The 12774-nt window shown below is 41.9% G+C and overlaps 1 protein-coding gene across 4 annotated transcripts in view; it reads left to right on the forward strand.

Moving 5' to 3' along the window:
* The window catches only part of POPDC1 (popeye domain cAMP effector 1), a 36863-nt gene that overhangs the window by 21340 nt on the left and 2749 nt on the right, over nucleotides 1–12774 (forward strand). For all 4 annotated transcript variants that reach the window (XM_089530666.1, XM_089530667.1, XM_089530668.1 and 1 more), the window contains 2 exons: nucleotides 5130–5297; nucleotides 8213–8354. In XM_089530666.1, the coding sequence (XP_089386792.1) occupies nucleotides 5130–5297; nucleotides 8213–8354 (310 nt within the window). The remainder of the gene's footprint in view (nucleotides 1–5129; nucleotides 5298–8212; nucleotides 8355–12774) is intronic.

The following is a 12774-nucleotide window of genomic DNA, read 5'->3' on the forward strand; positions in this document are numbered from 1 at the left end:
ATCCAGATTATTTCCCCAGTGCAGATGCAACCTAAGAGAAGGCAACTATTACATAGGGAAGGAGATCATGGAGAATAATTAGAATAATTATAATAAAAAAACAAAAATGTTTTTAAAATAATAATAATAATAATAATAATAATAATTTATTAGTTTGCTGAGACACCAGAGCTCTCTGGCAGAGAAGGCTCAATGTCTCATGACACTACAGTTTCCAGAATTCCATAGCACTGAGCCAGGACAGTTAAAGTGGAGTCAAACTGACTTATCTCCCCAGTGCAGATGCAACCTAAGAGAAGGCAACTGTTACAAAGGGAAGGAGAGCATGGAGAATAATTATAATAATTATAATTAAAAATTGTTTTTAAAATAATAATAATAATAATAATAATAGGTTATTAGTTTGCTGAGGCACCAAAGTGCTCTGGCAGAGAGGGCTCAATGTCTCACGACACTACAGTTCCCAGAATTCCATAGCACTGAGCCAGGACAATTAAAGTGAAGTCAAACCAGTTTATTTCCCCAGTGTGGATGCAACCTAAGAGAAGGCAACTGTTACAAAGGGAAGGAGAGGGAATTGGATTCAGGGAGATGGTATTTTAGAAAGCATGGAGAATAAGGGAAACTGGATCATTTCTGCAATCCTCCAAAATGGGTCTCCTTCAGATCCAAAGGATTTACTTCCAAGTAAACCTGCAGCTTCTACACTGATTATTTTACAGTGAAAGAAAATTTGATTAATGCTACTACTAATAATAATTCCTTAATAATAATAATAATAAATGGATGGGGGCTCTGACACGGAGGACCCATTTGGATTTGGCTGCCAGGAATGGGAAAATAGAAGGGAGAAAGAAACGTGAAGCAGTCATTCACATGAGGCTAGCATTCATGTGAAAGTGGAATTCAATTCGAATTGGCTCTGGATTTGAGTTCCAGTCTCACGTGTGATAAGGGCCTTTGTCTTCCTCTTGACCCTGAGAGTGTGACTTGTCCAAAATCACCTAGTAGGTTTCCATGGATGAGCAGGAATTTAACCCCTTTCTCCAGAGTTGTAGTCCAGAGCTAAAGCCACACTTGCTGTCTTTCTCCTGATTAGATATTGCTAAGAATACCATGAAGATTGATTTTTAGAAACATTTTAAGGGAAACTGAAATAACATAAATCTGTGCTCCTAGCTGCAACTGACTTGTTTTGTACAGATTTGCAATACTCTGTGTTTCTGGTGTCAGAAATCAGAAAACTATTAAAGACTAGATCTATAACAATCCTGTGCTTGAATTATAAAAGAGCTTACAATTTCTAACTGAAAACACTAACCAAGGTCCTCTGTTGCAGAGAGAGATGTAACTGCTATATCTCTCCTCTCAGCCCTCCCCTGGACTCACTATTAAGCCACTTCAGCGCACCTGGGAGAGAGCAGGGGGAATGGGATGATCAGAAAAGTGTTTGGCTATATCCCTGTAGGCAAACAGAGATCCACGATATAATCTGCCAGAGGTCTCAGTAGATGCTGTAATCATTCTACAGTATGTTTTTAAATCAGTACTTCCTGTGTTATACTGTTGAAATAGTTGTGGTTTTTGTTGTTGTTGTTGTTCATTGTTCAAGTAATTTATTTCCTTGATAAGAGAAAACATTAATATGCTTGTATTAAGTCTTTGCTGAAGATCCCAACTTACTTTTCATCTATTGCCTTACATCTGTATACATCAGGATGGCAAACCTACTAGGGTTACAACAACCCAAGTATAATGTAGAGGAGATAGTTGTTATGAGAAAGGAGGATATTGATATTGATGTTAAACCAAAAATTGTTCAGGGAGTACCGATAAGAGTTGTGTGGGGCATGGGGAGATATAGCGTTAACAGACTGACCAAAACATCTAAAGGAAGACGGGATTGATGCTTAATACCTATCCCATCTTCCAGTCACTCTGTTAGCCCGAAAGAACCGAGGTTCGTCCCAAACATACCACAGACCCTTACCTTGCTCCTGTGTAATGCGAGGTCAATGAAAAATAAATCCCATATCATATACAGTGTATTAGATGGGAAGAACGCCAACCTAGCTTGTATTACAGAGACCTGGCTGGGGGAGGATAGTTGTGTGACCTGGGCTAAAACTCTCCCAGCTGGGTATGTAGTGAAGGAGCAGGTTAGGGAAAGTGGGCGAGGGGGAGGCGTAGCCATGGTCCATAAAAGCCACATCACCTTGATCAGGAACCTAGTTCCAAAACTGAGACGCATCGAGTGTATTTACCTACCCTAAAGGTCAAGGACAGTCTGGGGATTCTGTTGGTCTACTGTCCACCCTGTAGCCTAACAGACTCCCTGGCCGAGCTGACACAACTGGTCTCTGAGCTGGTGTTGGAGTCCCCCAGGCTTCTGGTCCTGGGGGTCCTCAACATCCCCTCTGAGGCCAGCTCATCAGATCTAACAGGTGCGACTCGGCAGTTCATGGATTCCATGACAGCCATGGCCCTGTCCCAATTGGTCTTGGGTCCAACACATTGTGCTGGTAATACGCTCGATGTGGTTTTCAGTACGGACCGAGAATATCCGTGGGCGGAAGTTAGTGATATTTCCCCCCTGTCATGGACGGACCATTTTCTGGTCGAGGTAGGACTGGAGGCCACAATCCAAAAACCCCTCGGGGGTGGAGGGCCTATTAGAATGGTCCGCCCTCGAAGGCTGCTGGAACCCATAAGGTTCCAAGAAGCCTTAGAGGGAGCTATGTTTGGGAACGATGGCGACTCTGTCGAAACCGTGGTTAATAACTGGAATAAGAACCTTACCGGGGCAATCGACAGCATCACTCCCGAGCATCCTTACCAGCCTGCTCCTAATAAAAGACCCTGGTATACAGAAGATCTACACCAGATGAAGCGGGCTGCGCAACGACTGGAGCGCCACTGGCGGAAACATCAGCACTTATCTGATAAGACATTCCATGAGAACTTGTTATGTTCCTATGGAGCGGCAATCGATGCAGCAAGGAATTCATTCTGTGCTGCTCAGATTGCATCGGCAGAGTCTCGTCCAGCTGAGCTGTTCAGGGTGGTTAGGGAATTAATCCAACCACCGGCCACTCTGAACCCTTTATTAGAGCCAACTATAGCCTGCTGTGACGCTTTCAACGACTTCGTTGCCAATAAAATCTCTCAGATAAGGGCTGATCTCGACGCCGGTCTTTTGGCAGAACCACGAGAAGAGGTATCCAGTGCCTCTGGAAACAAGGTTATACTGGATCGCTTTGAGTTTGTGAATACCGAGGACGTGGACAAGCTCCTTGGCTGTGTAAAAAGGACAACCTGCCCTCTCAACCCTTGCCCATCTTGGTTGACCGTTCAGGGACGGGATGTAATAACAACTTCATTACTCCTTATAATTAATACATCCCTTCGGGAAGGTATATTTCCATCTGCCTTAAAACAGGCCATAGTGAAACCAATTCTGAAGAAACCCTCCCTTGACCCTCTGCAGTTGAGTAATTATAGACCGGTCTCTTTACTACCTTTCTTGGGCAAGGTGATTGAGAGGGCAGTCGTGTTTCAACTCCAAGCTGTCTTGGATGAAACCGATTATCTGGACCCATTTCAAACTGGCTTTAGGGTGGGATACGGAGTTGAGACTGCCATGGTCGCCTTAATCGATGATCTCCGTCTGAGCATCGATGGGGGAAGTGTGACCCTGTTGGTGCTCTTGGACATCTCAGCGGCCTTCAATACCATAGACCATGGTATCCTTCTGGAACACCTGAGAGAGTTGGGTATCGGGGGCACTGCGCTCCAATGGCTCCATTCCTACCTCTCGGGAAGATTCCAGATGGTGGGGCTGGGGAACAGTTGCTCTCGGAGAAGAGAGCTGACATCTGGTGTCCCCCAGGGCAACATTCTGTCCCCCATGCTGTTTAATATTTACATGAAGCCACTGGGAGAGATCATCCGGAGACATGGAGCACAGTGTTATCAGTACGCTGATGACGCCCAGATCTATCTCTCCATGTCTCCTACTGACACAGTGACTAAGGATGGCATCTCTCCTCTGGACGTCTGTCTGGAGTCAGTAATGGGCTGGATGAGGGAAAACAAACTCAAGTTGAATCCAGAGAAAACAGAGGTACTCGTGATAGGTACTCCAAGTCCAGACAGGAAAATTTGCCATCCAGTCCTGGATGGGGTCACACTTCCCTTAAAGGACAAAGTTCGTAGTTTGGGAGTACTCCTGGACTCATCCCTACAGTTATCATCCGAAGTGGATGCAATGGCCAGGAGTGCTTGGTACCAGCTTCGGCTGATACGCCAGCTACGTCCCTGTCTGGACCGAAAGGACCTTGAAATAGTAGTACACGCACTGGTAACCTCCTACTTGGATTTCTGTGATGCGCTCTACAGGGGGCTACCTCTGTATCAGGTCCGGAAGCTTCAATTAGTTCAAAACGCTGCAGCTGGATTGGTCACTGGAACTCGAAGGTCAGACCATATAACACTTGTATTAAGATCTCTTCACTGGCTGCCAATCAGCTTCCAGGCTCAATACAAAGTGTTGTTTATCACCTATAAAGCCCTATATGGCTTGGGCCTGAGTTACTTGAGGGAACGCCTCTCCTTACACAATCCGCCCCGCACTATCAGAACAACAGGAAAGTACTTACTTGAGTACTCCAGGGTGAGATTGACTGTAACTCACCAGTGAGCATTCACAACAATAGCTCCAATGTGCTGGAATAAACTCCCTGAAGAGTTTCGACTCAGTTCCTCTCTGGATGCTTTCAAGAAGACGTTGAAAACCTATCTTTTCCGCCTAGCATACCCTCCTGACTCTTTATAGAGAAAGTTATCCCCTAATCAAAGTGTACCTCAAGATGTTTAACCTGTGATTGGGATATTTTAAATTGTTTTTTTATATGATGTTTTATGGCAATGTATCTGTGATTGTAACTATATTGTAATATGATGTGATGTATACTTTTCCTCGAATTTGTGAACCGCTTTGATCTCTTTGGAAAAGCAGTATAGAAATAAAGATTTTATTATTATTATTATTATTATTATTATTATTATGAATTGTAATCAATCATATCCATTAACGCAGTGCTAATTTTATGAATGTGGTTTCTTCATAGGTCTCCATTACTGCTGATGATAACTGCAAGTTCTTATGCTGGTCTAGAGAGAGACTTGCATATTTTCTGGAATCGGAGCCATTTCTTTTTGAAATATTTAAGCATCTTATTGGAAAAGATATCACAAATAAGCTGTATTCATTAAATGATCCAACTCTAAATGACAAGGTAAGCAGGTTCCTTTATACCATATGTGGGCTTGCCATCTGTGGACTCAAGCTCACGTGGACGGCGAGCCCCAGATTAAAATGGAGTGCGCACCCATGGCGCATCATAGCAAGAGCGTGCAGCCTTAGCAGGTCCTGCATTTTTTTTTCTATGGGGTGTGTGTGTCCAGAATGGATTCCTCACATATACAAAAAGTCCACTGTACTCTTTTCTCCATAAAATATACTCTAAGTTGCTTCTTTCAACACATTTATTCCATTTCTTCTGCCTCACCATTTTTTGTTTTAAATGTGGCACTGATCAATTGGGTTTAAATCCAAAGATGAGAGACTGCAAGTTGCTGCAGATGCACAAGAAACAAGCATGGCTGTTATGCTCTGATTAAGAATTCCTTTGAAGAGTCTGGATAGCCACTGGCAGTATATGAATTGCCAAGCTTGATGCAATTTTCTGGTTGTAGATTAGAATTACATCAGGCTAGGCACTGATGTATTATATTGTGAACCTGTTAAATTCTTCCAGTAGTCTGTGGTTAATGTACTTAATAGCATACCACTTTCATAGGCAATCCAATGTTGTAGAGACCTAGCACGTCTTAGGGGTTTAAGCACTGGAGTATGACTCTGGAAACCAGAGCTGGATGACCTTGGGCAAGTTACACTTCCTCACCTTCAGAGGACGGCAGTAGCAAACCTCCTCTGAAGAAACTTGCCAAGGATCACCAAAGGTCATCAAAGGTCAGAAATGACTTGAAGCGCACAATAACAACATTGTTGTAAGCTTACATCATATATTCTGCATGTTTAAAACTCAGCCTTAGTTTTGTCTGGTTTTGCAATCATACTGCAAACAACAAAGATTTCTCTTAACACCTCTAAAACAAATGGTTGAATTTTAACACAGGTATTTGTGGATACAAGTCTTTGTCACATGTATGCTGTGACATTCTGGTTGTCCATGGTCCTGCAGCAGCCTTCCTCAACTTGGTGCCCAACAGATATTTTGGACTACAAGTCAGCATGAGTATTAGTTAAGAAGGATGGGACTTGCAGTCTAAAATGTCTGGATTTCACCAGGTTGGAAAAGAGGAGGCAACTTTACCCTGGCAGATGTCTGAAAAGGATGGAGAAGACTGATAAAACATTTTATATCACTTTTTATTCCCAAAATTTCAATGTTTTTTAGAATTTTGCTTATTAAGGGCCATTAAGTCAAATAATAAAGCTGTTCAACAATGATAAAAAATTTTTTAAAAATAGTTATGAAGTTGAATACCCCACTCTCTTCCATGCCAGCATTCTCTGAAGATGCCAGCCACAGCTGCTGGTGAAACATCAGGAATAAACTCTTCTATAACATAGCCTTATAGCTCGAAAAAACCCCAAAAAACCCCCAAAAATTAGATCTTTAAAATCACTAAAATTACACAAGCTAAATGACTAGGGTTGATACTGTGGAAAACCTCTGGGAAACAAGCCATGTTTGTTATAGTTCTAGTACTGGCTATGCTCAAAAGAACTCCAGGCCTTGAAACTGGGATTCTTTACTTGAATTGACTTTGCAGAAGAAAAAACTGCACAATCATAGCTGGTACAGTACAGCTCCCTCTTCAAACCTATCTCTAGCTATAAATAGCCACCCAGATGAAGTAGTAACTTAATAGCTGATTCAAATTATTCAGATACTAGGGCTACTTAAATTGGTGGAAATCACCTGTTGGCATATAAGTCCTTTTTTGCCTTAGGTGCATTGGTAGTGAGGGAATCAGTTGTCTTTGAGCTTGGAAGCCACCAGGACAGCTTAATTTCCTGATGATGGACGATATCACACGACTGAAACTGGAAGTATAATCCAGTGTCATCCTGAATTGAATCATGCGTATTCACGTGATTGCGCGAAAGGTTACCACATGCGATCACTGGCAGTCCAAACACACTCCGAACGCAATCACGCGTCAATCCACAGTTAAGTAAATTTGGTGAACTAGCGAATTCACAAACCCTGTTGCTAGGCAACTTTGCTCTCAATGTGCTGCTTGGTGTGATGTACATGTCTCCTTTGGTCCTGGTTCCCCCCTCCAAATCTGGAAGGGGGGGGGTTCTTATGAAGCCAAGCTGCAATTCTGCTTCAATTTTGCTTCCACATGTCCTTCAGCATTGCTGAGGGGGGGCTGCTGCCTGCTAATTAAGAGGCATGGACCCGGAGCTATTGGATAATCATTATATTCATGTTTTAACGTGACAAGAGTGAATATATGCTCATTTTAACGTGAATAGAGCATGTTCTTTCAACCGTTCATCCCGCCCCCCATCCTCTTTTGTAAATTGTGGGGTTCCTTGATTCCTCTCTCTCTCTCGCCTAAATATGCTATGCTCCAGTCATCTGGAGTCTCACTGAGAATGCGCAAGGGTGCCAATTCGTAATCAAGAACCCACCGATGTGATGGCTTACTTTGCACAGAATTGAGTTGCGTTTGGGGAGGCCATTACAGCGAATTTACCGTGTAATAAGTAATCACATAATTGTGTGAATTTTCGAATTGACCTCGCTATCTTCCCTTTTGAAATTGAGAGCCTCCCATCCCATTTGATAAACTCCATTGATGGCTTTCACTGCTATCCTCCCCGTTGTCACAGCATCTATAGCCTGTTTTCTTCTGTCACTCCATTGCCTCCTCTGCTGTTTCCATCATGGCACCTTTTTCACTGGAGTAGTTATGCTGGCTAATAGAATCCTGCCCAGAATCACCATCTCTCAGCCTAACTTATTTCACAGTTCTGAGAAGATAAAATGATCACTGGGGAAATGCATACTGCTCTGAACTCCTTGGAGAAAAGGAATATGGGATATAAATGTCTTATTAAATGTTGCATTAGTAATAGAAGATTTTAAGAGTAGTATGTCTCTCTCTACAGGCATCCCAAAAAATAGATCGGCAGCCCAGCCTGTGTTCACAGCTCTCTGTGATGCAAATGAGAAACAGCATGGCTAGTTCAAGTGATGGGGAAGAGGGCTTGCAACATTTTCTTCGTGGGACTACCTCAGCCTCCTCCCTCCGTGAGTCATTAACCAGCTGTTCACCATTTCTAGGAGTTCCTTAAAGTCCTAGTCAATGGCAGTAATTCCCAAAAGTCTCACAAAATATTGCAGAATGCCTTTGGAGAGAAGATGAGGAAGCTATATCTAGATTTGTGACAACAACAAGAGAGTGAACTCCCACAAATGTGTTCATAGACTGCTTTTTGTTATTCTGGTTCCAGTTGGGCTCTTACGTTATACCATATTTTAAAGAAAATATGTAAAGAGAGTGTGGAGCAGGGTCAGTCTTCACATGCATGCTCATTTAATGATGTTTGCATTAAAAACAGTCCTTTACATATGGGAGGGGATCATTGCAGAGCAAATTCCATAGACCAGTTCTACACATGTAGGTATGTATATGTGCATATTTATTTCATAGTAGTTTGAGCAAGGATATACGTGTGCACGCACACACGCACGTGCGCACGCGCGCACACACACACACACACATATATATACACAATACATACAGAGAAAGAGAGAGAGTCTATTTGCTTGTATTTGTCCATGTGAGGCAGATAGACTTAGGATTTTATTGCACAGGGCTCCTGGGACACAACGAGAATGGTCACAAAGGAGCCAGGAAGAGAACAGAATGAGTGGGGGATGCATTTTATTGCACACAAGAGTCCCTCAATCATTCTGTTCCCTGCCCTTCCGTTCCCAGTCCATTCCAGAGGAGGAGATTTTTGAAAACTGTTTTGAACAATCCTCAAAAATCTCCTCCTCTGGAATGGATGAGGAACGGATGGGGAACGGAAGGAGTGTGTGATAAAAAGCGTCCCCCACTCGTCCCTCACTCATTCCAGGCCCCTTCCATTCCGTTCTGAGAGTGGTCCCTGGGAGCCCTGTGTGATAAACTTCTTAGCAAATACTGTTCATGTGCATACTTATACAGCACATCCATGACAACTGAAGGCTGGCCATCCGTGGATTTGAGCTTCCGTGGATGGCAAGCTTTGGCTTTTTCAATAGGTATGCATGCATGCAGCCACTCAGGATGGCACTTAAGGTCCCACACTTTTTGCTGTCTACGGTTGTCTCTACACAAGGGACTACAGTATACACATATTGTTTTGGATCCAGATATTCACAGGAGGCAGTACAAATAGTGGTTGGGAGAACAGAAATCTTTTTTTTTTAATTTCAAAGGGAACAGGGTGTATTTTCAAACAAGAAAAGCTATAGAAATTAGATGTGCCTAGTATTAGCAACTTGTACAGTATAAGTGTTGGTTTCCTGTTACACTGCAGAACTCTATAGATACTGTATATTTATTTATTGGGAGTATGGGTTGCTTACTCACAATAGTCTCTGCAACTATTATTCCTCTTTGTATATTCTAGAATGTCAGTGTTTTTGGAAATTAATACTCATCTAATATCTTATTGTACATGTATGTGTGTGTGTGTGTGTTTATGTGCTTTCAAGTAACTTGTGGGTTATGGCAACCTCATGTCTTATATTCAGCCCAAGGTGAGCCCATGAATTTCATAGGGGTTTCAAAGGCAAGAAATACTCAGAGGTGGTTTGCCATTGCCCTCCTCTATTACTAGACAAGTTTTGCCAAATGGGCCAGCATTTACTAAAACTTAAGTTCTGCAACAGAAATAAACAAAATTTAGGTATTATATGCAGTGCAATGGCATGCAGGTTTGCTCAGAAGCTAGTGGTGCTTAATTCCTTAATACTATTTATAGTTTTGTCTCCTAAAACTAAAGTTATTGGTAATGAAAGCATGTGTGTTGAATATTTACTGACATGAACCTAACTCTGCTTTTATGTTAAGGAAATGGCCAACAAGAATTCTGTAATGCTTATGGAGTGAATCCTTTACAGCATGGTGTTTTCTGTTGATATCATCACATATTAACCAAAATGCTTTTTAAAAAGGTATTAATGTTTTTAAAATGAAAAATAACAATTCTCACCTCACAGAAGAAGTTATTTCTTTTTTGTAAAGCTTATGATTGCAATAATATTTAAAAATAGTTATCCTGTTCTAGCATGAAGAGATCAAAAGGAATCCTGTAGCACTTTTGAGACCTAGGGGAAAAAAGACATTTCCAGCATAAGCTTTTATAGACTCCTGGATGCAGCCCATTGTGTCTGGTGAAACATATCTACAAGCCGAAGGCTTTCATGGCCGGCATCCATAGTTTTTGTGGGTTTTTCGGGCTATGTGGCCACATAGCCCGAAAAACCCACAAAAAACTATATCTACAAGCCTCCAACTTCACATATCTACAAATGTTTATGCTAAAATGTCTTTTTCTCAGTTAGTCTCAAAGGTGCTATATCATCTTATGATGAGAGTGTTACTATGGAAAACTGTACACTAACTCATGAACTCATCTAAAGAGATAAGCAGATTACTTGTTCCTAGTATTCTCTTGTGGTGTCAGTGTTACAAAATCACACTTAAATTGGATTGTAATTTGTAGGTGAACCTAAATTTGGATGATAGCCCTATTAGTGATGGTGAACCTTTTAGGTTCTGTACACTGGGTCTTATCTGGTGCCAAGGGCAAAATGTTTGGGGGGCAGGACCTCCACCTTCTGGGAGCAGGACCTCCAGGGGCGGGACTTCCCTGGAGACAGCTAAAGGCCCAGGAGGGCAGAGGAAAGAAGAGGAACAAGTGTGCACCTGTCCCTCTTCCCCCTGCCCTCCCAGGCCTTTAGCTGGTGAGGCAGGTAAAGGTTGGGGGGGGGGGAGAAGAGGAAGAGGTGTGTGCCTGCTCCTCTTCTTCCCCCATCCTTCCATCTTTCTGCATGCCCTCCAAAATGGTTGAGTGTGCCATCGGTTCACCAACATGGGCCTATAGTCTTCCTGCCCAATTTTCCTCTGGTTTCCAACAACACACAAGTTTCCCAAAATGTTGCAAAGTCACTTTAGATACAAAACAAAGTGCAGGTGCTTGATTCTTCCTGTTTCCCCTCCCTCTCTGTACCATCCAGACCTGAATTTTGGTACCTTCTGCTGTTGTTGATTTACAGACCTTGCTTCTGAAGACAACTCCTGTCAGGACAGTTCAGGGGGAGGGGAATATTGCTTTAAATAACATGGACCAGCATGCATCACAGGAGGTGAAAAAGCACCTGCATCTGTATTTTTATTCTGCTATATCTGCAGCTGTACTGCCACTTAAAATACTCAGTATATTCTATCAATAGGGCCTACTTTGGCCTGCACTGCACATTCAAGGTGCTTTATTCTGTCTGTTAGCTTCTTAGTGTTATTGTTGATGGAGAGAGAAACCCTCTTTCTAGGAATTCAAACCTAGAGGTGGAAAAATATTTGTTATTTGTTCTCAGGTTAAAAAACAAGTTTCCTGGCAGATGGAATAATAGAATCTTGCTCATTTTTATCCAAACGTTTAAACATCTTGAAGTGTTGTGGATGAATTATTAGCCAGAAAAAACAACATAGGAAAGACATTCTGCATAGGAAATACTGCCCCCCCCTTTCCCAGAAAACTTTTCCTGTACAGGAAAAGGAGTTTCATGCAAAACAAAACAAACCAATGTGCTTTTCTATACAGTGTAATTTCTTTGCAACACTTTATGGCATTTGAGTATTAAATATTGTGGCTAAGTACTCATTTTTCTCCCACAGCAGGGAAAAAACTACTATAATTATTTATTCTAGCATGTAAAGATGAAATAGTCAAGGATTTGCACCCCTTCCTGGGACCTCATACCTTCCCTTGAGGCTGTTTTGGTGGCCTCTGACTTTCTTGGACTACATTTTTCTGACAGGCCTCCAGGAGGAGCCATTCACCTAACTTCAAGCAATACTTGTTATTCAAAAAAAAAGAGACACTTTGGCCATATCCAGTTTTGTGTTGTTTTGACATTTTTGGCAATCTGTGAAGCCCACAGAGGATTCCAGGAACAAAAAACTGGTGACCCCCACATGCTAGAACTCCCTATCCCTGCTACACTACTTAAAACTGTCTCTTCTTTGATGTCCAAGTGTACAAGACCTCGTTGTAGATTATGTTGCTTTGTAATACTGTCACACCTCTGTTTTCGTGGGGAAACTGTTCCAGGCCCCTCTGCAAAAAAAAGAAAATCGCATAGAGAGAGAGAGAGAGAGAGTTAGGTTATTGCCTGAGTTTAATTTATAAGCTAACCTGTTGCTTTTTAAAATAACCATGTTGCCAGGATACAGTTGTTTAAAATAAAACTTTCTGCTGCATATTTTTTTCAATATATTTAAGCAGAAGGATGCCGAACTATAACTATGTTTTTTCCCCTTAAGTTTTATCATTTTGATTTTTTTGATTCTGTCTGTCCTTTATTGTCTATGCTACTTCTTTTTCTTATTATGATTAATGTTTTCTCTGTTACATATATGTGGTATTTTAATTTTATTGGGTATTCATACGGGTGA

This window comes from Sceloporus occidentalis, unplaced genomic scaffold (genome assembly GCF_023333645.1).
Source record: "Sceloporus occidentalis isolate IW3139 unplaced genomic scaffold, rSceOcc1.0.p SCAF_6, whole genome shotgun sequence".
NCBI lineage: Eukaryota > Metazoa > Chordata > Lepidosauria > Squamata > Phrynosomatidae > Sceloporus > Sceloporus occidentalis.